Here is a 25,240-nt window from a genome sequence, read left to right on the forward strand (position 1 = left end):
ATTTTCCATCTCTCCTGAAGTCAAGTAGCAGCTCCCTGAGAACCCCCCGGCTTTGCACATGGAGAGGTGCCACTTTACCCGTGGTGTTTATATGGGAAAACCCGAAGGGTTTTCTGTTAATTTTTTTTGAGGGGAAGTAGGACGCGGGCGGGTTACCGGGACAGGCGGTGACCGCCCAGCCGCTCTCCCGCCGGTACCAGCGCTGGCGCAAGGCCCGAGGGTTCCTGCGGCCGCCGGCGCCGCCCAGGCCCCTCTGCCCGGGCCGCCCCGAGCGCCGGGGCTCCCGGCCGGGCGGCGGCGGAGGCAGGAACCTTGGTGCCGCGGAGCCGTTTCCCGCGGCGGCCGGGACGCCTTTGCGGCAGGACGCGGCCCCGCCGCCCGGCAGCAGCGCGGCGCCGAGGAGGGGCCGGGCCGGGCCGGGCCTGCGCGCCGGCGGCTCCGCTCCGCGCCGGGCCGAGCCGGGCCGGGCGCGGGGAGCCCCTCCTCGGAGCACAGGCAGAGTGCGGGCCCCGGGCGGCAGGTAAATACTCCCTCTGGTCCGTGGTCGGTGCGGGGCTTGAAGGGTCTGCGAGGTTCCCCAGCCCCGGCGGGGCGGGCAGCCGGGCTTCCCGCAGCCGTGGCCGTGCTGCCCGCCCAGCGCGTACGGGCTGTGTGCGAGGGCCGGGCGCGGCCGTGTGTGCGGCGGTAGCGCCAGCACGCCTGCGGTCATGTGCGCCTCTGGAGAGCCGCGTTCCCGGGTGCACGGAGGGGCCGTGCCCTCTCGTTTTCCCCACTCGGAGCCGCTCGGGATCTCAGCAGGAATTTGGGCCGCTCCCCCTCGGTAGAGTCAGATTCCGGTGTGTGTAGGCACAGTGTGCAGGCATCACTCTCTGTTTTAATGGCCCAGAGTATGACATAATGCCGTGGTCTTCTTACATTGCAGTAAAATTGCTTCTTTTACGGAGCAAGCACCCAAACACAGCCACTGGAGTTATACCTTCTGGAATCAAATAGGCCCGACAGGAGAGCATCTGTTACGTGGGAATGTGGGCTAGCTGGAGTGTCAGCAGGAATGCTAGGGTAGGATCACTGGCACTGCAAGGTAAAATAAGGGAAGAAAGTCAAGATCAGATTTGTGCAAGGAATCGTGACTTGCTCTGGATCTGTTTTCTGTTCTGCAAATATGCACTTATGGCCCCGATCCCGCAAAGATTTACAGACAAATCTAATTGTAGGCACTGCATAATCCCACTAAGTCACTACAAAAAGTCGCAGTATGTGAGAATAAGAAAGCATCTGAATCTTACTAGGACCAATGGCCATACACTTTAAGCATGAGTAGTTTTCATCTTGCTGCTTTCAAGGCTTGTTTAATCAAAATTAGTGAATTAAATTTGGGATTAAAAAAAAAATCAGAAATCTAAAATGTGAAACGGCACTACATAGTGGAATGAAGGATCTCATCAGTCTACAGTAGCTAGAGACATCATTCCTGCAGAACCTTATCAGACTGAAGTCACATTACATGTTAACATTTCAGTTTTGTCAGATGTTTTGAAGTTGCTATTAGGTTTCTGCTATGATCTTCAGTAGTAAAGTTGTAGTTCAGTTTAGAAAACGACAAGCGTTTGTGCTGAGTAGTCACAGGACTCCGTCGCGGTACCTGTGGTTACAACCAGCCTGCGGGGTTAGCTGTTATGGCAGGGCTGCCAGGACCTGAGGGTTTGGTTTGCTGTGGTAGTTTGCTGAACTTCAGCATTATTTGGATCATTGCTTCCTTTCCTTCCCCTGCCCCTCTTCCTCTAGTAATTAATCACAGAATCACAGAATGTTAGGGATTGGAAGGGACCTCGAAAGATCATCTAGTCCAATCCCCCTGCCGGTGCCAAACCACTGTGGTTCTGGCTATTGGAAAGACAAGAGGAGGACTCAGTTTGAGGATCAAAATGAGTTTGTTATTAAACACTGTATTTCCATCCGTGTCAGTATTCAACCACTAATAGTTATGGGAAATCCAGGTCTCACTGTACAAGGGCTTGTACTGTCCCAGCTGAGCTCCTTGGGTACCATGGTTAGAGGAGTTGGCTACAGTTGCAGATCAGGGCTACTCAGAAAGCTGCCTGCTGGACAGATTTGGATGTCAAGTATATATTCTTACGGCCATGCCATGATCCCAGGGAAGAAATGTCTCCTATGTTCTTGTGGGAGATGCTCTGTGTCTTACCCACTTTCTGGCTTCTGGGGCGATGGCAGGTGTTTTTCCCAGCTGTGGGGTTATACTGGGCTGTGCTGGAGCCTGATCGTTGCTTCCTGCTTGGTGTGCCTCAAAGAAACTACCTTGCAGAGCTAAGTAACAATTAATTGTGTAGTGTGGCATAGATGGTAAATGATTCAGTTATTGTATTGCTATTTATACCAGCTAGTGCTTCATCTAGAAAGGTCCTGAAGTATCTTCTGTGCCTGCGTCCTAGTTGTAAGGAGATAAAATGTCTTCATCTGGCAGCCCCCCTTCTGTATGTCCTTCATTGCTTAAATGCAGCCACCTTGGGGTGCAGAGGACGCTGCTGCACACACAGATGAAAGCTCAGCAGCCTCATTTCCAGCAGTCTCTGTAAATGAGTCCTGGAGGAGCAACATCCCCAAGAATGAAATGTGCCTTTTATTTCTGTTCAGAACTCACAGTGACAAACTGAAAATATCGTAATTCCTGATCTCTTAAAAAAAAAAGTCAAGTTTTGAAGGGCTGTCTGTCTTTTCCCTTCAGCATAGTTCTAGAAAGTGTGGATTGGAGAGATACTTGTAAAATTTCAGTTTGCATTAACCAGAAATGTTTACTTTTTAAAAAAGAAGTTTTATCTCACCTGGCGTGTACAGAATTCTCCCACTTCCTAGCAAGAAACAAGCTGGTGCATGGAGGCAGATACAATTAGAGTATTAGACTGAGTTGTGTTGTTTGTTGTTTCTTGAATGTCCAGTTCGATCATGTTTCCTCTTGTACTGAAGAAGGTTTGTATCGCCCCTCTCAGATACCCTATTCCCTGACTGTCTCTGCAGTCCTTGTGCTGAGCTCAGGAGGTAACAGGCTGTTTTATGGTGTCTGCCTGTCATAACAGGCAGGAGTTCTTGTAGTCAAGAGCAGCATGTGAAACACAAGTTACACAACTTTAGAGAAACCTGTATGCACAAAGCGAATGAACCCAAGAATAGAAATCATTCACCCTGCCTTGGCTTGTTATTTGGGACTACAGGTATGTTTAAGACCACAGACCTGTGCCTCAGGCCAAATCACAGTACTGCTTCATTCCATTTGTGCAGGTGGATGTTGTGCCTGAAGTTTGGGGTTGAGGTGTTTGCATCCAGACGATCATCAGGAGCAGTACTAGGCCTCAGGAGAGCTGCTGTTCCCCTACGCCTGACATTCTTCCTTGCGAGGTCAGCCAGCCAGCAGGCAGCATGCACAAGGAGGTAGGCTGGATTTTAGTCTGATGTAACCTATGAAGGTGCCCATATGCTGATGGGTTTGGCTGGCCTGCAGCCTGGGCTGTGTGTCACTCCCCTCTGGTCAGTCTGCTTTGCTTTCTGTTCCTTTCCTTGCCAAGGGCCCTTCATCCTTTCTGGAGTCGCAGTCCAGCTACTGGGATTTCAAATAGTTACTCATCCCTGGGAAGTGACACAGCCCCTCATTACGTGGTGGTGCTCCCCAGCTGGGAGGGATGTGTGTCAGATGGCTGCAAGGCAAAGGAGTCAGTGATAAAGATCTCGGGAGAGCTGTGCAGCAGGCAGCCTCCAGAAAAAAACTTTCTATGGTCCGTCTTCCTCTGCTGCTGGGCCCTCCTCATCTCTGGACCCACTTTGTTCTGGTGCAGCAGGCTGTTGTGCACTTTTCAGCTTAGAGTTTCTTGTGTTTTAATTACTGTTTCCGAAGTGCAGTTAAAATTAAAGATAATATATACTATAAGCACTATTTATTATTCATTGCTGTGTGCTCATCACTGGATGAGCTGTTCTGTAGCTGTGGTGTGTTAGTTCCCCACGCAGGGAGGCTGCCTGGGGAGCTGCCTTCTTAAAGGCACTGGGTCAGATCAGCAGCTGGGGAAAATCTGTGCTTTCACAAAGTGAGACTCGTGTATCCTTGCTCAGGGTCTGCTTCCTCTCACAGAATATGCCATTCTGCTTCTTCCCTGGTTTCACTTCTTTCTTCGTTGCATCTTTTCTATGTTTTTTTTTTTCTTTTGTTTTCTGTAGTGTGGAAGAGATCACTGCTGTCTTTTAGCTTGACTGAGATTAGGCACCAAGTTAATTGCAGCTGTTCCTGCTCTTTGCCTCTCCCCAGGTCTAGCACACAGGATGTGGGAGCTCTTCTTCACTGATAAATGTTGGTGGTCGATTTCATCCTTAAGGGTAGTGAGACTATAGTAAACAGGTGGATTTGCAACATGGAAATGGTTATGCTTACATTCACAGTTATCCTCTCTAGCTCCTGGACCTGTAGCCAAGCATTGACACAGAATCACAGAATCAACCAAGTTGGAAGAGACCTCTGGGATCATCGAGTCCAACCGTTGCCCTGATACCACCATGTCAACTAGATCATGGCACTAAGTGCCCTGTCCAGTCTTTTCTTAAACACATCCAGAGATGGTGACTCCACCACCTCCCTGGGCAGCCCGTTCCAATGTCTAATGACCCTTTCTGAGAAGAAATGCTTCCTAATGTCCAACCTGAACCTCCCCTGGCGAAGCTTGAGGCTCTGTCCTCTTGTTCTATCGCTAGTTGCCTGGGAGAAGAGACCGACTCCCACTCCACTACAACCTCCCTTCAGGTAGTTGTAGACTGCAATAAGGTCACCTCTGAGCCTCCTCTTCTCCAGGCTAAACAACCCCAGCTGCCTCAGCTGTTCCTCGTAGGTCAGACCCTCCAGACCCTTCACCAGCTTGGTCGCCCTCCTCTGGACTCGCTCCAACACCTCAACATCTTTCTTGAAGTGTGGGGCCCAGAACTGGACACAGTATTCAAGGTGCGGCCTCTTTCTCCAGTTTTCGTGCACCTTTCCTGAATATTGTTAGTGGTTTTATGCAGGAATATCAATCAGAAGGTGTTTATGTGAGACACTTTAAAATGAGACTGTCTGAAAATTGTAAGCAATTAATTTCTCAGTTGTGTGTTGGGAAAAGAGGCTTTTGAAGAGGGGCATTAAGAATGTGATCTAAAGACAATTATCCAGGCCATGTTGAACCAACCATTGATTATCACATGGCAGCCTCTTTGAAACTGTGAGCACCTGTTCCATATGAAAAGTTTCATGTAATTTTATCTTCTTTGTGAGGCACTGTAAGTTTCATCCAAACATTTAAATGATTAATCTAACAAGCTTGTGTGCTGTGTTGCTCACTCGGCATACACAGCAGTAGGTCACCTGGGGTTTTGGAATCACTTGGGGAGAAGGCTTGCCTTGTGACGAAGGAACAAAATGCAGCCAGGATGCAAGAAAATGTGATAGTTTGCACAGGGACAGTGTCCCAGCTGACCTTTGCTCCCTGCAATTGTCCCTCATGAAATTCCTAGTTATCAGTTGCCTCTCCAAATTGAGTATGAGAAGCAAGCAGGAGTGCAGCTCTGAATCGCTGCTCAGAAGACTGGCCACTGCATGCGTAGGATTCGTAACTGCGAGGAGTGCAGGTGTTTTGAACCAGGACTCTTCTTTGGTTACATATGGGTGGCACACAGTACAATGGATCTGACTGGGAATGTTGTTTGCTGAGTCTCACAGCAGCTGTGATACTGTGCTTCCTGTACAGCTGAGGGAGAGTGCGCTTCTGGCTGGGAGAGAGACCTAGATGCTGTCACGCTTTGAAAGAGCTTCTGGTCAGAACAAGATGGAGAATATTTGCTGGGTAGGCCTTGCTGTACTGTAAATAAATAAAGCATCGTCTGCCGCCTAGTTACAGCAGGGGGATGCTGGAACGAGGGCACTCTGCGATACCTCTCGTTGTGCTGCCGCTGTCAGTTCTTCAACTTTTTCTGCAAGCATTCTGTGCCAGCAATGTAGAGAAGTGCATAGGCAATGGTGAAGACTTTGTGTGTGACAGTCAGCCACCTGTGCATTCTCATTCTCTCTTCTACCCATTCAGGTGCTCCCACCTGACAAATACAGCTCAACTTCTTAACTAAGAGGTAGCACCTAAGTCTTCAGCTTCATGGCTTTTTTCAGGGATTTTTCACAGCAGACCCTGGTTTTCAGGAACTGTCATTGACATAAGTGCATCCCATTTAGATTCTGGGCAGTACTTGGCTGATGGGACCCACAGAGCTAGTCAGAAATCCTTGTAGCAGCAAAACCCCTAGGCTGTGATTGTTCAAGGCGCCACTGGAAGACATTCAGGTCACAGGCTGAGGTTGCTCAGACTGACAGGCAGAAAAACTCACTAGGTACTAGCTGCTCCAGCCCCAGTGGATTGTATTCAAAGAGGCCGTACCTCCATCTTTTCTTCAGATGACCTGTTGTTCAGACCAGGCTTGTCACAGACCATAAACTGGACTGTAGTGGTCCAGGCCTGCAACATAACAGAAATAAAGGTCCCTGAGGCCCCTTGAATTTGCTCTGCTACCAGATTGTTACCCAATTGAAAGAACACCTCTCTATGTTTTCCTTCTTGGTATTGGAGTTTCAGCCCACAGTTACAACGTAGTGTGAGATAAGCAGAGCTGGTTCCCACAGCAGGTTCCAGGGTGCTGAGAAGGGGATAGGGCAAGCTCTCCAGTGGCTGAGGTACCCCTGCTCTCTATTTGTGTACAGGTAACTTGAAAAACTCCTCTTGTGCTCTTGAGATAAAATTCTCAGAAACACCCACATCATTGCCAGGAATTTGAGCCTAAGAGTCCTTAGGAATCCATGAGGCTTGGGGGACTTTTGATATTACTACCCGCCTTTTGCTATCTTTTGCTGGCTGAGAGCTCCTCTCATTTATGCGTTTCCTCGTGAACACAGTGCTTGTGAACGTCAGTGGTTGTTCCTTTCTAATTCTCTCTCCAAATACAAGAGGAAAGGGAAGTCCCTGTTTATCTGTGGTGTATCACTTATTGTTTTATACCTCTCTGTTACCTGTTCACTGAAGGCGAGGTCCTGTGAGCACCAAAACCAACACTTTGAATCAAGTTGTATGATGCCTCCTATTCCTTCTTCCTCCTTTCCCCCTCTGCTTCCCTGTGTTTTCAGATCCATTTGACACTAACCGCTTGTGCTGTGGCTGATTTGGAGAGACCCAGGTGATGACACTGGCGTTCTAGAAAGGATAAGGGACTGAGTTTTGCCTGCTTCTCCCTTATCAGGAGGGTGAGTTTGGGCCTTTTTCCTGTCCAGTATTGAACAACAGTTCAAGAACTGCATCTTTAAGGACACTCCTGCTCTGTCACACCTAGTTGAAGTTACCTGTACAGTTCAAAAAGAGAGAGAAGGAGAATAACTGGCAGGTAGGCAGGATGGTGGCACAAACCCTGTTTCCTTAGGAAACCAAACTGAAAGGTGCTTCTTTTGTATATGCTTGTTGTATGGATTGGTGAGCTAAATGGATCTCTTCAGTCACTGGTTCCTAAACACATGCTGGCTCTAGCTTTGTCTCCTGTTGGAGCTAGAATGAACAGCCCTGAACATTATGTGTAAGCTGGGGGTACACAAGGAGTGCCTGTTGTGGTGGCGTGTATCACCTGCAAGATTGCTTTTCTGCCCTTGCTTCTTCCATGCTTTTTAATTTTTGACATGCAATGCCTGAGTGTTTTCCCTGGCCCGTGGGGATCCAGAAAAGCAGATCAGGAAGTTAAATAATCACTTCCAGTGTATGTTCCTTGGCATCTGTCATCCATGATTTTTCTTTGCTGTCAGACTGTGCTGTCAGCTAGGTTATGTCCTTGTGCCTTCTCTAAGGGAAGTAATCTTGACTAAACCTAACTTCTGTGTCTCACGTGGCATGACCAGCAATCCTTGCTGTTTACCTCAGCCATGTGAGTAATGTGGCCAGTATAAGTCTTTACTCATGGTGTAAGTGCACATTAATTACCTGACTGCTGCACATTCGTGGACGAATGCTGTATCTGAGCTAGACAGACATACAGAGAAGCATGATTTTCAGCTGCTGCAACCCCTGTGTCTAGCAGTTTTTGCTAAGTACAATGCACCATGTTCCTTCACCTTTTGTTCAGTAAGACTAGTTCCCAGGGGTCTGGATGAGCTATTAGGTTTCTGCTTCCATAACAAATCCCTGTTTGCAGTTGCCTATAGCTTTGTCAGTCTTTAATAGTTTGGGTTGATGCTTCTGTCTTCCTCTCCTATTCACTGCCTTAGGCTGAAAGTCTTTGGAAAATTTCAGGTGTTTCCAAGAAACGATACATAAGGCAATACATTTTATAGTAAATTAAAAAGAGTTCATCCTATCCTATTGTTTGCCTATGTTTTCCCTTCATGTGAAGGAAATGATTTCCACTGCTTTCCCTCCTGGAGGAGATTCTGATGGAGCTGTTTACTGCCATATGAAAGTTTGCTTTTGTTTGGCACCAAATCCATGCAGAAGTCTGAATTAAAATTTTGTTGACTGCCACTGTCAGAAAATGCCAAATTGTGTTTATGAAGGATATGTGATTGCAGAATCCCAGTGCTAGTGGGGATTACTGGCACAACTCTTCCTTTGATCTAAGGAGGTTCTTGGCGGTGGAGGAAGGGATGAGCCTGCCACCACTGAGGTCACCTTTCACATCTTTATTGAGCAGGGCAAACAGCAGACTAGTTTGGAAGGTATGAGTGCTGCAATTTGTGAACCGTGTGATGCAGGGGCCTGTCATCTTCTCATGACCTTGTGATTCAGGATCTTACTGGATATGAGGTCAGTTTGTAGTTCAGCATCACCACACTTTGCTGCATGACGCTGGATAGCCCCAGTCTCACAGGATCCAGAGAAACGTGCAGCTGCATGAAGTCTCCTGCATTTAAAAATGAACCTGTTAAATGTAAGTGTCAATTTTTCCCCTTGCTTTCCACCTTTCCTAATGATCTAAAATAAAGAACAGAGCAACATTGCATCTGCTACCACTGAAGTGCTGCAGTGGCATGTCACAAGCCTTTCTGGAGTGATTGCTGCTCCCGTCCCTCGAGTGAGAGCAAGGCTGTATTCTCTGCTGTATTCACCCTTGTGAAGCGGCATCTTTGTATGGGCCAGCCTGTAGCTTTCACTGTTGGCGTAGGATTATGTTAGTGCTGGTTTTGCTCAAGTGAATGCCTGTTGCAGTCTTGTAACTCCAAAATATCATTCTTGCTTTAAAGACATGCCATAGGAGGATGTAGAATAAGTGAACAGGTTGCACCACATCATATCCCTTAGCCTGTTCCTGGAGCTCCCAAGCTCTAAGGTGTTGGGGAGCAGAACTCTGTTCTGGGGTTGCTGGCAGGAATGAGCTTCAAGAGTGAACTCCATGCTGCATTAAGCTGACAGTGCAGATGTGCCCAGGGTGACTTTATTTCCCGCTGCCATCAACTGGCACAGTTTGCTTTGCAAAGAGTCTGTTCCCATACTGTTCTCATTTGAAATCACTCCAGATCTGTTTCGTTCAGCCCTCTTGTTGTGGTTCTGGCTCTGCCTTCAGTGTCTTACTCTACGTTTACTTGTTGAAGCTGATCCTAGTCCTGGTTCACTATGAGGCTAGTGAAGTGAATCCTTGCAAAGACATAAGGGGAGAAAGATCCCAGTGTAAAGGCTTGAAGTTTCCAGAGTTGTGTATGTGTGTCCTGGTTTTGTGGGGATAAAATTTATAGAATCACTTTTCTGTTACATTTTGTTTCAGTGTGTGGCCCGCTGTGGGATGGTGATCAAGGCCATCAGCAGTGAGAGCCAGGGCAGCTGCCCCAGGCTGGCCCACAGGTGTATTCTGTAACGTTAATGTCAGGGTCACTATAAATTGAAAAGCTTGCTGGGGGTGGGTGGGGCTTTTTGCTCTGCTCTCTTCTCCATCTTTCTCCTTCTCCTCGCTTGTGATCCCTGGAGGACCTTGCCACCACTCTATGGGCTGAGTATAACTTTGTGTCTTTTGTGTTAGTATTGATATTGTTTTTCTTATTTTATTAAATGTGTTTAAATTTCAACCCATGAGTCTCCCTCCTTTTCCCAGTTCCCTTTCTCATCTTGGGAGGGGTCTTGGGTGATAGAACAACTGGTTATTGTTTAACCCTGGGTGCAGACTAAACGGAGACAATGTGATTGTTTATTGCTTTTGAAAATTATTTACTTGGAGTGTAAATTGCTAGGGGAAATCCAATGGGACAGGGTACTAGAAGGTAAGGGGGCCCAAGATAGTTGGTTAGCATTCAAGGACTTCTTCTTCCGCGCTCAAGATCAGAGCATCCCAGCAGGTAGGAAGTCAAGGAAGGGTACCAGGAGACCTGCATGGTTAAACAGGGAACTGCTGGGCAAACTCAAGTGGAAGAAGAGGGTGTACAGATCATGGAAGGAGGGGCTGGCCATTTGGGAGGAATATAAGTCTGTTGTCAGAGGATGTAGGGAGGCAACTAGGAAAGCTAAGGCCTCCTTGGAATTAAACCTTGCAAGAGAGGTCAAGGACAACAGAAAGGGCTTCTTCAAATACATTGCAGGTAAAACCAACACTAGAGGCAATGTAGGCCCACTGATGAATGAGGTGGGGGCCCTGGAGACAGAGGATAAGAAGAAGGCGGAGTTACTGAATGCCTTCTTTGCCTCTGTCTATACTGTTGGAGGCTGTCCTGAGGAGCCCCGGACCCCTGCGGCCCCAGAAGAAGTCAGGATAGAGGAGGAATCTGTCTTGGTAGATGAGGGCTGGGTCAGGGACCAATTAAGCAACCTGGACGTCCATAAATCCATGGGCCCTGATGGGATGCACCCGCGGGTGCTGAGGGAGCTGGCGGAAGTCATTGCTAGGCCACTCTCCATCATCTTTGCTAAGTCGTGGGCAACGGGAGAGGTGCCTGAGGACTGGAGGAAAGCGAATGTCACTCCAGTCTTCAAAAAGGGCAAGAAGGAGGACCCGGGTGACTATAGACCCGTCAGCCTCACCTCCATCCCCGGAAAGGTGATGGAACAACTTGTCCTTGGTGCTGTCTGTAGGCACATCAAGGATAGGGGGATCATTAGGGGCACTCAGCATGGCTTCACCAAGGGGAAGTCATGCTTAACCAACTTGATAGCCTTTTATGAGGACATAACCCGGTGGATAGATGATGGTAAAGCTGTGGATGTGGTCTATCTTGATTTCAGTAAAGCGTTTGACACTGTCTCCCACAGCATCCTCGCAGCTAAACTGAGGAAGTGTGGTCTGGATGATCGGGTAGTGAGGTGGATTGTGAACTGGCTGAAGGATAGAAGCCAGAGAGTGGTGGTCAATGGGACTGAGTCCAGTTGGAGGCCTGTGTCTAGCGGAGTCCCTCAAGGGTCGGTACTGGGACCAGTTCTATTCAATATATTCATTAATGACTTGGATGAGGGATTAGAGTGCACTGTCAGCAAGTTCGCTGATGACACAAAACTGGGAGGAGTGGCTGACACACCGGAAGGCTGCGCAGCCATTCAGAGAGACCTGGACAGGCTGGAGAGTTGGGCGGGGAGAAATTTAATGAAATATAACAAGGGCAAGTGTAGAGTCCTGCATCTGGGCAAGAACAACCCCATGTACCAGTACAAGTTGGGGGCAGACCTGTTGGAGAGCAGCGTAGGGGAAAGGGACCTGGGGGTCCTAGTGGACAGCAGGATGACCATGAGCCAGCAGTGTGCCCTTGTGGCCAAGAAGGCCAATGGCATCCTGGGGTGTATTAGAAGGGGTGTGGTTAGCAGGTCAAGAGAGGTTCTCCTCCCCCTCTACTCTGCCTTGGTGAGGCCGCATCTGGAGTATTGTGTCCAGTTCTGGGCCCCTCAGTTCAAGAAGGACAGGGAACTGCTAGAGAGAGTCCAGCGCAGAGCCACGAAGATGATTAAGGGAGTGGAACATCTCCCTTACGAGGAGAGGCTGAGGGAGCTGGGTCTCTTTAGCTTAGAGAAGAGGAGACTGAGGGGTGACCTCATTAATGTTTATAAATATGTAAAGGGCAAGTGTCATGAGGATGGAGCCAGGCTCTTCTCAGTGACATCCCTTGACAGGACAAGGGGCAATGGGTGCAAGCTGGAACACAGGAGGTTCCACTTAAATATGAGGAAAACCTTCTTTACGGTGAGGGTGACCGAACACTGGCACAGGCTGCCCAGAGAGATTGTGGAGTCTCCTTCTCTGGAGACATTCAAAACCCGCCTGGACGCGTTCCTGTGTGATATGGTCTAGGCAATCCTGCCCCGGCAGGGGGATTGGACTAGATGATCTTTCGAGGTCCCTTCCAATCCGTAACATTCTGTGATTCTGTGTTTGCAGACATCATGGTCTGAACTGCTGATCTGTTAGGAGGGAGGGTGAGCTGCTCCTTTTGAACACAACTGTCAAGGCTGACCACAACTGAAGCAGGGATGGGAAGAAGCCAGTGGGTGATTGTGGAGGGGGTTGGTTTGTGCTACAGGATTCTGTGCCCCTTTCTTGGGGGCTGCTGGCCTCCTTCCTCCCTCTGGATTGCTATAGAAAAGGGTGCCTATTTAAACGACTTTGCTAATACAAGTTAGGCAATTAGACGGTTCTGAATTTTAAAAAGCTTAAATAGAAGTATTATCTGTGTTTGATGCTGTTTAATAGATTTTTTTTTTTTTTTTTTCCTGCTAAGTGTAAATCTTCATGGGTCCTGGTAGCACTTCAGCAGCATTCACAAGCTAATGAGCCGCTAATTATCAGCCCTGCCCAGGCTAATTAGTTTTGTTAAGAGTGTATTAATCTAGGCAGAGCTCTGAGCTAATGCAGCTTTGCTGCTTCTAGGACTTGAGCTGATGTGATCAAAACTGTGATGTAATCTCTGCCTTTGGGCTGTTCTGCATGTACGGGCTCTAGGTACTGTGATTTCTCCTAGCAGCTGAGAGAGCCGTTCTCCCGCTAGGACAAATGCCCAGTCTCCAGGTCCCAAGAACTTGCATGCATTTGGTTTCCTCAATTTAAACATACCTGCCGTGCACTTCCCTCGAGCATGGCAGCACTGTGGATGGAGCTTCAAGAGGGAGAGGTTAGCAGGCAGCAGGCTCGGTGCAACACAAGTCAGCAATGAGACACCCCCTTATTGCACCACAGGGAATGGAAACCCCCCTTCCTTCCTCCTTACAGGTGCGAGCTCAGGTGGGTCAATACAGGTCTTCAGTAGTTCTAGTCTTAAAGCCCTCTGCTATTCTTACGTTTTGCCCAGTGAGTCAGCTGCTTGGAAATACAGATCTGCAGATTTGTGACAGTGCAGGATATGGTATATTTTGTTTTGCTGATAGGTTGCTCTATCTTTCTGGGGCTTAAGTTGCTACTTAGTTTCCCAGTGATATTCTAGAGAGAAACTCTATGTGCAGTGGTCTGCAGCAGCCTAATAACATTGATCTATTAGACAAAGATCACAGTTCTGTTTATGCAGACAAGTAGGCAAAGTAGCTGCTGTAAAACTCATGTTGGTCTCCTAAAATTGGGAGTGTAAGCCATCTGGGAGAAAAAGGCAAACTATTTGAGGCTGGCTGGCCTATTTTACTAACGCTTCGTTTCTCAGCTTTTTCTTACAGCCCCATGGGAACCTGTACTAAGCATTCCCTAGGTGGCTGCGCTTCTGTCAGTACTGCCTCTCAGTGCAGCTTTCTAAAGCTTGCTTAATAAATGGCATCACTTTGGTTCCCCTTTATCTGGTGCCCCATCCTGCTCTCTGCAGGTTACAGTTCAAGAAGTGATAATACACAGAGTTCACTCACAGTGAACAACAGATACCCCAAAGGGGTTCTTCATACACAATAATGTTGGTGCTAAATGAAGGAGAAAGTAAAATCAAGGGGACTGGGACTGTGAAAGGAGTGATGTGATTAAACATATTTAGCTGGGAGAAGGCCCTTCCTGATGTGATGTTTTGCTTTGCTTTACAGGTACTCTCCATCGCTATGAGCTTATTTCGTAGAGGGACTGTAGCCCACTCCATCAGTGAATGTTAAGTCTCCCATCTGAAGGCGGGTTGATTTGGTTCCTTTCTACCACTAAGGGTTGTGGTTGGTGAATGTATTTGCCCCATCATCTCTAAGTTAATGGTGTGCCAAGGACAGATGTGAAGCAGCTCTTTCCCTGGATGTCGATGTGGTATCTTCTTAATGCATCGCAACGCTTCGGGCCCACTGGCAGCGTAAGATATGGAGGCTCTTGAAGTTGATGACATTAGCCCTGCCTTGGAAGTGACTGAAGACTTTTTCAATAGTTTTGATACTAAGCTTGAAAAGATTGTGCAGCCCTCTGAGGTGTACCGTGTACAGGAGGTCCCCGAACTGGTTGGGCATGAGGTATTTGATCAGGTAACAGAGAGCAGGAATCTGAGGAACGTCACCTCCTTAGCCAAAAGTAGCCTCATCTGGGATCACTGCAAAAATGGCTTCTTGGAAACCAAAGCTCAGACAGCATTCCCTGCCAAACACCAGCGTGTGGTGCAGAGGGGAACAGCTGCTGACAACCTTGCTTGGGCAGGGGAAGGGGAGACCGCAGCTTTTAACATCTTCAGTATCTGCCAGCGGAGGAGAGACAGGCCTCGCTCGGTGAATGACATCCTGGTGCAGAATGAGGAAGCCTCTACATTCAAGCCGGGACACAACAGGTCACGCTCAGATATCAGCCATGTAAACTGGGGAGTGGTCTTCACAGGCACCTCCCTGCAGCAGCCAGCTGCACCTGGTCAGGACAATAACAGTGCTCTGCTCTCTTACCTGGCATTAACCAAGGGAGAGGACATCCAAGGAAACACAGGTTCGTGCTGATGCTTTATTGGTTCTGTTGATATGAAGACTTTCCTATTTGTTCTCAATATTTATCTGAAAGAGGAGCTGTGTGTTTAAAAAAACCAAACAAAACCCCCAAAAAACAACTGTGAGGTAGAAACATGGTAGAAATCACCATGGCTCTGTTGTCTTTGATATAGCTCTGTCTGTTTGCCTGCCTAAGGATCAGTTTTTAAACCAATCTTGACTTCTATTCCTTTTGTGGTTTGAAAAACTAAGCTCATTTAGCTTTTCGCTTCTATTTTGTTCAGTTTGACTCTGGAAAAAAATAATTTATTTATTATGTATTTCTGATCATTTCCTTACCTGATTTTCCCAAACTAAAAAACCTTTCAATGCTAAAGCTATTGGGAGAATGGCAAATCCAAACAAAGACAGTTTTCATAGAAGTTAAAGAGTCGCCATTAAAAAGAGGGCATACAAAGCTTTGCTGTGAGGCCTGAGATCTCTGCTCTGTTTCCTTAAGAAATGCTGGCTATTCAGTCCATAAACAATTAACAAAAACTCAAGCAGGCAATTTGTGCTTGTCAATATTAAGGCATCTCTGCCAGCTTTGTGTGGGGTACAGGAAGTCTTGTTATCAGATGGAGGCGGGTGTCTCCAGTGAGCCATACGAAGCAGTATTTCAGCAAGTGATACTTTTTCCTTTTCCTTTCTCAAGAACTGCACTGGAAGAGGCTGTGTTCAGGGCTTCAGAAACACTGAACCAGTGTCTCCATGATTTATTTTGTAGATACCGGAAGTTGACTGGACACTTACGGAAGAGAAAAGCAGTTAGTGCCACAAAGGTTTTATAATCTAAATAAAGGCAGAACTTAACAAAGGAATTTAAAAATCAAAGGGCTGTGAAAGCGTGCGTGTGTGTGTATGTGGTGGAATGGCTCCAGTTATGAATAGGTAGCCTGTTTAGGGTTAAAACAAGCCTTTTGGTTAGGTTTTCCAGGTAAGTCAGCTATTTTGGAGCATGAAAAGCAGGTGCCTAAATGCCTGTGTTTGTGGATGTGTGCAGATATAAATATATATAATATGTACATATATATATATATGTATGTACATATACACACACAAACCTGTAGGTTATCGTGTTATATTGTGACATAGTTGCTGTATGCCAAAGAAGGGTGCTCTTGGTTTACAAAGGCAAGTATACCTGCTGTTATTTTGCTTAGGGAGATATATTGCTTCCTGCAGAGTGGGGTCTCTGTTCTGTGTCCATCCTGTGGAAGGGATGCAGAACGGGAGCGCACCCAGAAGCCTGGAGACAGAGCTCTCAGGTTCTGTCAGCTGTATCGTGGGCATCTCGTGGGTTCAACTTAGCACATAACACCTTTATTTGCCCACAGAAACACCATTAATATCTAGCCATTAAAGGTAGCTAGTACCTTTATGTACTAGCGCAGTACATCTCCCCAATAATGTTTTAAGCTTAATCTTTTTGGCCCAATTTCCCCGTGCAGCCCTCAGAAAAAGAAAGGGGTTCTGTTACTTAGACTGTTTATAATAAGAAATACCTAAGCCATTCTGTATTTAAAGACTTCTTCATGTACGTATTCAGTGAAAGTGATTTCAAGCTGCCACTGGATCCCCAAGCTGCAAGAAGCAAGCTGCCAATCCAGCTGGTGCTGAGCAGCATAGTCCGAGGCCGAACAGGTCTCCCTTCGGCCAGTGCAGAGATCAGGCAACTGCAAGAGTGCGTTGGGGTGCACCCAAATGCATTGTACCTCTGGGGTGAAGCAAATTACGTTCCCCTCTCCCTTACACACAATTGCAAGACAGTGTGATGCAACTGTTCATAAAAGGAAGCAAAATGAAAAATTGAAACAATGATGTAGGTTTTTCTTCGCCTTCTGGCAAACAAAGAAATTTTTGAAAGGAACTGTAGTGCTGGGACACCATTGCTTCTGAAGTCAGGGACTGCATGGTGCAGTGTCTCCCCACTCCTGGGTGAGAGTCTCTGCACTTTCAGAAGCTGGGCTGTCTGCAGTGGTGTTCTTCGACGCTGACTCCCACTTCAGCTGTTCCAGTCCGCTTTGCTTAGAGATAACAGACCCCAGTGAGATGCACCAACCCTCTAGAAGCCTTAAAAGGACCTTGCTGTATCCAAAGTCGAGTCTACAGCAGGACTTCAAACCAGTGTCTAGAACAGCTTGATAGAAAACCTCCCATGATATATCACGATGAGAGGAAAAGACAAGAAATGTGCTCTATGTACAGCTGGATCTAACAGTGTGATTCCTTAAGCTAGGTTGTGTTCATCACAGTGTGTACCCAAGGCGTGCTGCTTTAGTAGTAGCAGTGGAGTTCGGTGGTACTCTGCCCAGCCCCTCAGCAGGCACTTGGACTGTTTAAATGCTGTTAATGCAATGAAGATTTTCTCCATACAGAAAAAATGCACAAACTGTGTTAGAGTGTGATATACTCTTTATCGTTATGATTTATGCTAAACAGTTTGTAGTTGTGAGTTACGAGTGTGAAGACCTTGCATCTGTAAAGTAGTTTTGTGAAGTATAACAATATTAGCACTCCTAAGAAGAACAGAAATTGACGGATTCCTGTGAAGAAAACTCTTGTTTTTATACTATCTGCAATAGTGCCAGGTATCTTATAGCCTGTGCATTCCTCAGTTTCTCTATGGTACCAGGATCAAGTCCCATTGCTATGCTCAGTGCTGCCAGAAGCGTAGATGTCTTCAGAACGGGTTTTTACAGAAGAGACTCAGTGTGATCAAGTTCTGGGGTCTCAGAGGTGAAGCGAGCAAGGAAAGGAAATGGATTAGTAAGAGTGGCTGCAGAACTTCTCCCAGTACTCACGTTGTAGCCCAGGAGCAGTCAGTACCTCTAAGGTGCTCAGCCCACACTTTTCTATTGCTTTTTGCAAAGGTGCAAGGCATTTGTCAGTGCTTGCTGTGTGCCCTCCAAGAGCCTTTCTGCATGGGATGTTTGAAGGCAGTGATACCTTCTTCGAGGAAGGAGAACTTCTGTGCTCTGAAAATGCACTTCTTTAACCTGTTTCCTTAACCTGTCTGTTCAGCTGCTGTGCAGGTTTTAGAAGGTAGCCATGGTATTTCTTCCCTCGGTGTTTACAAGAGAGCCTGCCATAGAGTTTGCTGCTACTGTGAGCTGAGCTGAAAAGAGAAAACAAAAGCAAGAAAGTAGATGTTGCAGGTACGTGTATCTGGGACTGGAAATTGTTCTCCATAAGAGACCAAAAAATGTGTTTTAAGGTTGGCTAAAAGCTGCTGCAGTGGTTGAAGGAGTCCTCGTGGCCACAGCCTGTGGAAATATCCCTTTCCAGGGCTTTAACACAGATTAAACGAATGCATATGAGATACTGAGAGCAACTTCAGCCACTCTTGTCAGTCCTCACTGTGGTAAAGGACTTCCCTCTGGAGCCTGCAGAGGTCTCCCAGCCCACCGAGGCTGGCCAAGCTGCTGCACGGATTAACTCCTCACAATTTTTTTTTTCCTTATCTTCATAGTATATTTATTACTATGAGCTTATCTGTTCCTGCTGCTTGCTTTTCTGTAATACAAATAAAATGAAACTGGATCCTTTCCATGTGCTGTGAAAGAAAAGGATCTGGAAAGCAGCTGTGCCTTTTGGGGCAGTGTCTCCTTAGGCGTGCTGGCAAAACAGTGAGGGTACTAGAAGTGAGTGCTGTTTGTGCTGCGGAGCAGTGTCAAGCTGTAAGTGGAGCGAGCAAAGATGGAAGTTGTAAGCAAATTCAAGGCAGGCTTTTGTATTTCTGGGCATGTGGCCTGGCAGACAAAGGGAGAATGCTGCTTCTGTAGTATCCAGTGAAAGCTTGCTTAGATCATTAAAACACAATGTGTGAGCAGTTATCTTCGATAGCCATGTGGATGTTTTCATTCAAACACAGGCACTCCCGAGAGTGCTGTGCTGTGGGACTTTTCCCAGGTAGCTGTTTTGTTTGCCTGCCGTACCTGTGAGCTTGGGGAGCTCCAGAGCTGTCACTGCGCTGAGCACCTGCGCGCTGACAAACTGTCCTTACTGCAGGAGGCTGACGCCTTGTGCCCCTCTCCAACAAGCAGCTATGGAGGTACGCCATAGCCAGCCCCGCTGATTTTGGCAGTACGCTCTGCCGGGAAGATGAGCCTACGGGGTGTTTGCAGCACCATGTCATGGCAAAATAGCCATATCAGAGAAAGGTGACTGCCTTAAAACTGGCCAACAAGCCTGAATTCTACTGTGTCTGATCAAGGCCATGATTTCATGTCCTTCTTTCAACTGACTGATTTTTTAGAAATGCCTTCCTGCCCCCCATTCACATCTTTTTATCTGTCTGGGAGCCCAACCATGATTTGGAACACTTTGAAGGTATGATCCTATACTCAGAGTTTGTGTAGGGGATATTTCAAGAGAGGTTTGGACCCTCTTCTTACAGCTCTTGTACCTATTACACACTTTTCTACTGTTTTTTTTTTTGTGGAGGTGAGACATTTCAATCTGTGTTCATGAGCAGCACACCACTGATTCACAGCTGGGGACTGGGGGTGATCCTTGAGTTCTGAGGAGTGATTTTACAGTGCTGCTTTCTCTTACTCTGGCCACCGCACAGACTTTATGTAGGGGTGTTTTCTTTGTTTGCCAGATATCCTCACCTTCAACAGCAGTAGTGGTGGCTGGTAATAGCTCTGTGCTGTTGGCTCATGCAGCATTTAGTGGTACATATCGGTGTGCTAGGCAGGTTTGTGGTGGTGGGTCACAGAGCAGTGGACAGCAGTGCCATCAATTGCCGCTGCTGTTGTTCTGCTCAGGGAGGAGCTGCAAAAACAGCTAGCTGGAAGGGGGAGGTGTGGCAGGTAAGGGAGCTGCTGCAGAGGTTGAGGTGGCCAGAGATCCCGAGAGGTGTGAAACACTGGAGGTGTGACATGCAGCCTTCATGCTTCCCTTCCAGTGATGACCAGGTAAAGCCTAACTCCTGACCCATCTACCAGGGAGGTTTCTGAAGCCTCATTGCCGTTTGTGGTTTTGCAAACACACTCCTGTAGCACTGGCTTTTGTCTGTGGTATGTAGAAGCTACACAGCCAGGGCAGAACAACAGGCTGTTAATTGCCACTGGGATGGCAGAACATTATAGATGTGGTGTTGTGCGTAAGATAATGGTGCTGTCATCCAAGAGGCAGATGTGCGGAAACAACACTTCTGCACCTTCCTCTCTGGAGAGCAGGAAGCCTCAAACCACTTGGAAATAATCCCAGAGGTACCAAGCCAGTTGGAGAATGGATCCCCCCCGTGGCCAGTTTATTTTCAGCGTTAAAAGGTAGTCAAAAAAAGGTAGCTGTACTGCAGAGATCTGGGGCCTTTCAAGATTTAAGGGGGCAAAGAAATCCCACGTGAGTTGGATGCCTTCCACCACAGGGGTCCGTAAGTGCCAGGGACTGTCTGTGCATCTAGCAAGAGATAGCCCCTCTCTCCCAGGAGATTACAGCTTAAATACACCACACAGTAAGGGCAGGGAGGGTGAACAGGGACAAAGAGAGGTGAGGCGCTTTGCCCAAGACCAAATGGGAGTATAGTTTGGATGACCTGACTTCAACTCATCTGCTGGATGATACTTCCCCTCTAACCCCCCTGGCTAATTTGGGGAGTTCTGCACTTCTTCCCTGCAGGCTCACTCCTGGTTGCTCCTTGAGCTTGGGCACCCTCCAAGCTGGAGGGCCAAGGGGTGCTGGCAGAGAGCAGCAGCAGCAGAGGGGGCTAGGCTAGGCAGCTGCCTCGGGTGGAGGGAAGCGTGACCTCCTCACTCCCTTGCCTGGGAGGCTGTGGGAGGGTGTGGAGTGATGGAGAGGGGAGTGTGGTGGGAGGCAACGGGAGGGGCTCACACACAGGGGATAAATTCACAGTGCAGGAGCATTGCAGTAAGCAGCACTGATGAGTTTGGTTGTGAAGCTGTTCTAGTTGGGAGGGTTATTCTTTATAGAGATTTTTTGCTCTGGAGTTACGACACTCCATAAAGCTAATGAACAGAGTTTTCGTCTCCTGGGGCAGTGCTGATTGCTTCCAGTGATGTTGTGATGACTTTCATAACTGAATTTTCAGGTTAGTCGCTATTATTCCCTTAGTGGTGTCAGCTAAAGCTTCTAACTGACCCTATTTTCGTAGCTTCGACAGTCACTTTATACCCTTTTTTCCTTCTTTTTAAAGCTGAATTGTGTGAATTTATAAAAAAATCAGCAAATCCATCTTTGTTTGATATTCTCACTTCTTTTGCAAGTGCTGCTGTTTTATGCATGTTTGGTGGTAGGTAACCATCTCTGTCAACTCACTATACTTCTGTCTCTTCCAGAGCTGAGTCCTGTTCTGGGTTGGTCTTGTACTTGGACTGAATGCAGCCTCCTTCTCCACTGTGCCCTTGGCACAGGCACTGTGTCAGTATGCACAGGGTGCTGGTGGTCTGCTCAGCAAACACTATACAAGTGTTCGACTTTCTGCAGAGGAGCAAAAAGGAGTGGATGGAGTGGCTGGGCAGCTGGGATCCTGTAGACTTAGCAGTTTCTCATGTGTTTCTCATACGTTTCTCATACAATGCCACACCTGAAAGGAAGGACATAAAGAATAATTTGTTAAGGTTCTTTATCCATCTGTTTAGGCAGTTCATTCAGCGAGGAGCTTATTTTTGGTGAAGAGCTAAGCCAACCTCACTATCAGTACATAAATCTAAAATTAAGAGTTTGCAAGTTCAACATTTTCATAGCAGGTTTTGCTTTCCCTAAGCCTAAGGAACATGAAAAAGAGTGAATGCCCTTCCAGTGGGGAGTCATGCTCTTTCTTTATATAAATTAATGCAAATGGCTACCTAGTTACAAGTTCCATTGCTGTAGTGGTCCCTTGAAAAGAGGTGGCATTAGGAGAAGAAGCCAGATGTGGCTCCAGGACAGCCATCTGGTGGGAATTTGTTGGCTAAATATCAATGCCATTATTTACGGACCAAGTGGAACCATATATACGTGCCTGAAAGAGATATACCTGCAGACCCAGATGGGAAAATAGGTGGGAAGAACAGACTGTATTTTTAGGTAGGAGGGAAGTGGACGTTGTGGATCTGAGTCACACTGGCTGAGGCACAGTTTGTCCCTGATCCAGGAAACCCCACCAAGCAGGTGACTAGTCCAACCCAGTCTGAGAGCATTTTAGGTCCTAAAGGTGCCTGCTGAGTTCTATGGAAATCAGAGAGGAGGGCTATGGACAAAAACTCTGTAACTTAATGCTCATCTCTTACTAAGCATTAGAGAACCCAGGGAGGAGTGCCACCTCAAGAGACAAACCCCTCAGAAACTAGGCATCTCTGCTTCTGCTCTTTTCCAAGTTACTTGGTATTACTGTTACCAGAAATGCTTCAGTAGTGGAAAACAGGGCGAGTTTTCCTGCCATACCAACAGGGATGCAAGTACAGTCAGTTGTTCAGGAGCATATATCTTCTGGACGTGCTGAGATGATGTTTGGGCTTCCTCCCCTGCGGTGCTGGTTGTACCAACTGCCCCCAAGCGTGGAGAGGGGTAGATGTGTGCTCAGTGCAGGGTTCCTAGCCGAGACGAGCAAGCGGTTCCCAAAGGAGAGGAGAGACACTGGGGAATATGTTGTCTGTCCCCAGCTGCTGAGTCTCTTTATTTCTCTCTGCCTTCTTCTCCCTCTTCCCTTGAAATTATAACTCCAAATGGCTCAGACATGGGCCATTTACTGTGATTATCTCCGTTTTTGTACTCTCCTCAATTTACTCTCCTTGTCTCTGTAGGGGGGGAAAGAGATGCAGTTTCTGTTTGGCAGGTGGATGGAGAGATGGTAGCATTTGCTCTCTAAGTGAAAAGGTATTATCTGGCACACTGCATGTTGAGGAGATAAAGGAGCCAGAGGGTTGTAAGGGGGGTGTATGTGTAGCATATGGATTCAACCTGTCCCTGCCAGCATCTATTTGCCCTGACCTGAACAATACGAGGCATTTGAATTTTAATCAAGTTGGCTGCTAGTTCTGTCCCAGTTAGAGCAAGAGTCAGTGGAGCTGATTCACGGGAGCTTGAAGGGAAGGAGTGGGGTGAAGGAGGGAGAGGGGGATGCCTCTCTGAAAGGCAGGGAGAGATTGCCTTTCTCTAACTCAACAAAAGACAAGCAAACCTATGTGCAGATGAAGCAGGGGTGGCTGGGGGAAGGTTATGAGTTGTCTTATTATGGAGAAGCTTGAACTGTCATCTGTACTTGATGGCAGCGAGAGAGATTGCAGTTGGAGCTGCAGAAGCGCTGCCTCCCTGATTGGATTAATAGAAAGGGAAGATGACTCTAGAATGGCTGCCCATTATCTGCACTACAAAGGGATTAGTGTGGGTTTCAGAGAAATTAATGGCTTTTGAGTTAGTGCAGAAATACTAATGAATGTCAGGGCCAGAGATGAACAAAATTTGTTCTCTTTTAGTGTGTGCATGTATCTATCCATTTGGGATATGAAAGTGTGCTTTTTCTCAACCATTGTGAGTTTAAGATTAGGCTTTCAGTTTTCATACTTAGCTGAAATACTTTCAAGTAGCTTATTTGTCAGCAAAGTATAGTTATATTGATTTTTTTTCCACCTTTTCAGACCTAGTGCCAAAGTAGCAATTTTTTAATTTTTGTTTTGATTTTAGTCGTATATGCAGGAAATCTTTGTAGGTAAAGTGTAGAACACTTTGAACATGGTGTTAAATGCAGGCTTCATTCTGAGTAAGTGGGTGATGTGGGGAAGCTGAGGCTGAGTTGGCAAGGCGAAACCGAAGTGCATCCTTTTTGTTAGTGTGGATGGGAGGTAGCACCCCTCCCATTTTTTTAACCCCCATGAGGTTTGCATACTCACATTAAGTATGTCAAACAATTAATTCTCATGTATGTTCATCAAGTTTAACTGAAACTTGTCTCCTTCATCCTTATAAATCCTTAAGGTTGGTCTTCACTGAAGAGCTAGACAAAGCTTTTACACTGTTGCTGTCCTGAATCCTCTTCTTGCCCATACATGAAACTCACACAACCAACTACAGCAGTGCTTTCAGACAAGGACAGGAGCATCCCCTTAGACTGAGGTTACAGGCCCAAGTTCTGCTTTCTCACCAGTTGGTATCAGAAGCCCCTTGGATGGTAACTAAGTCCCTCAAATACTTGTAGTCCCTGACTCTTCTTGTGCCCCTGGGAGGATAGACAGACTCAGCTGTTAGCCAGCAGTGGTGAGAGCAGCTTAGCCAGCAATCCTGGCCGTATTATCTGGGAAGCCCAGTATAGATGGGGATGCATTAACTTCTGTACAGACTCATCTTTGGCTCTTTGTTTCCAAGCTTCGTCAAGCCCAGATGCTTCTGTTCTCTTAGCTCTGCGTTGAAGACATCCTAGGTATACTCGGAGGTCATCATGTCTAAAACTTGTTAGAGCATGGCCTGTTAACGTGAGTGGTAACTGGTTAAGCTGAGATGCTGAAAATATTTTGTGCCTCCGGCTGTCTACTCTGTCCCTCTTTCAAAGGTTGTCTGCCTCTGGGCAGAAACCACGAGTGAAACAGCTCCTGTATTGCTGCGGTTTGTAATGCTGAGTGTTAAGGTCAATTGATGCTGATTTTGTTTTGACCTAATTGTGCCGGGCAGTGGATGAGGAGCTGTTCCCAGGTGGCTACCTTGCTCTTGTGTCGGGAATAGCAGTCTCCAAGGGAGATGGACAACCTCAGGCAGAAACCTCTTCACGTGGGTCTGTTAATTCTGCCACTGTTTGTAAGTCAAGACCCAGCACAGGTATCCTTACTGGAAAGGTGAAGTAGAAGTCAAATGGGAGCAAGAATTTGTTCCTTAGACTAGGTTTTTTTGGGGTGCCAAGTGTTAAAGTCAGTGTTAGAGTGTAACAGTGAATGCCACTGAATTTATACAGGGACCAATAAAAATTGCATAGAGCCACATGTCCAGCCCAAGGTGAAAATACGACGTTTGTGTGTATTAACGGTGGGTGAAGTGGTGCAAATCAGATTGCAATAAAGTTTGCACAGAAACCTATTTTAAAACTCAGAAATGCTTTAGATAACTCCATTTATATTTGTACCACTTTAGTGCCTAAAATGACTTGTGTATGGGCTGGTTTTCTTGGGATGAAGAAAATTCCCCTCCGCTTCGCCTTGGGCCGGGGTTTGTGAAAGGGTTCTGCTCCAGAGCATCTGAAGTGCTGGGGCACTTAGTTCTGTGTGTGTCAGTCTGGGCAGCCTCTTGCTTCTCGTTTTGGGTCGTGTCTGCTGGTCCTGAGCTGCGCTCTCATAAACCAGCAAAGCTCCTCTTTAGCAAATGGAGCTGTGCAAAACATCCTGGTCCCGGTCGTGACAAAA

The 25,240-nt window shown here is 47.1% G+C and overlaps 1 protein-coding gene across 5 annotated transcripts in view; it reads left to right on the forward strand.

Moving 5' to 3' along the window:
- Positions 1–432: 432 nt before the first annotated feature.
- The window catches only part of PLEKHM3 (pleckstrin homology domain containing M3), a 107,660-nt gene continuing 82,852 nt past the window's right edge, over positions 433–25,240 (forward strand). For 3 of the 5 annotated variants that reach the window (XR_011048756.1, XM_068407425.1, XM_068407422.1), the window contains exons 1-2: positions 3,360–3,444; positions 14,007–14,868. Coding sequence is in view for 4 of the 5 variants with exons in the window: in XM_068407425.1 (XP_068263526.1) it covers positions 14,265–14,868 (604 nt within the window). In the remaining variant the exon portion in view is untranslated. Of the gene's footprint in view, positions 521–3,359; positions 3,445–7,253; positions 7,313–14,006; positions 14,869–25,240 lie in introns of those variants that run through there. The other 2 variants (XM_068407423.1, XM_068407424.1) reach the window with 2 other exon arrangements.

The sequence above is a fragment of the Nyctibius grandis genome, chromosome 9, assembly GCF_013368605.1.
Source record: "Nyctibius grandis isolate bNycGra1 chromosome 9, bNycGra1.pri, whole genome shotgun sequence".
NCBI lineage: Eukaryota > Metazoa > Chordata > Aves > Nyctibiiformes > Nyctibiidae > Nyctibius > Nyctibius grandis.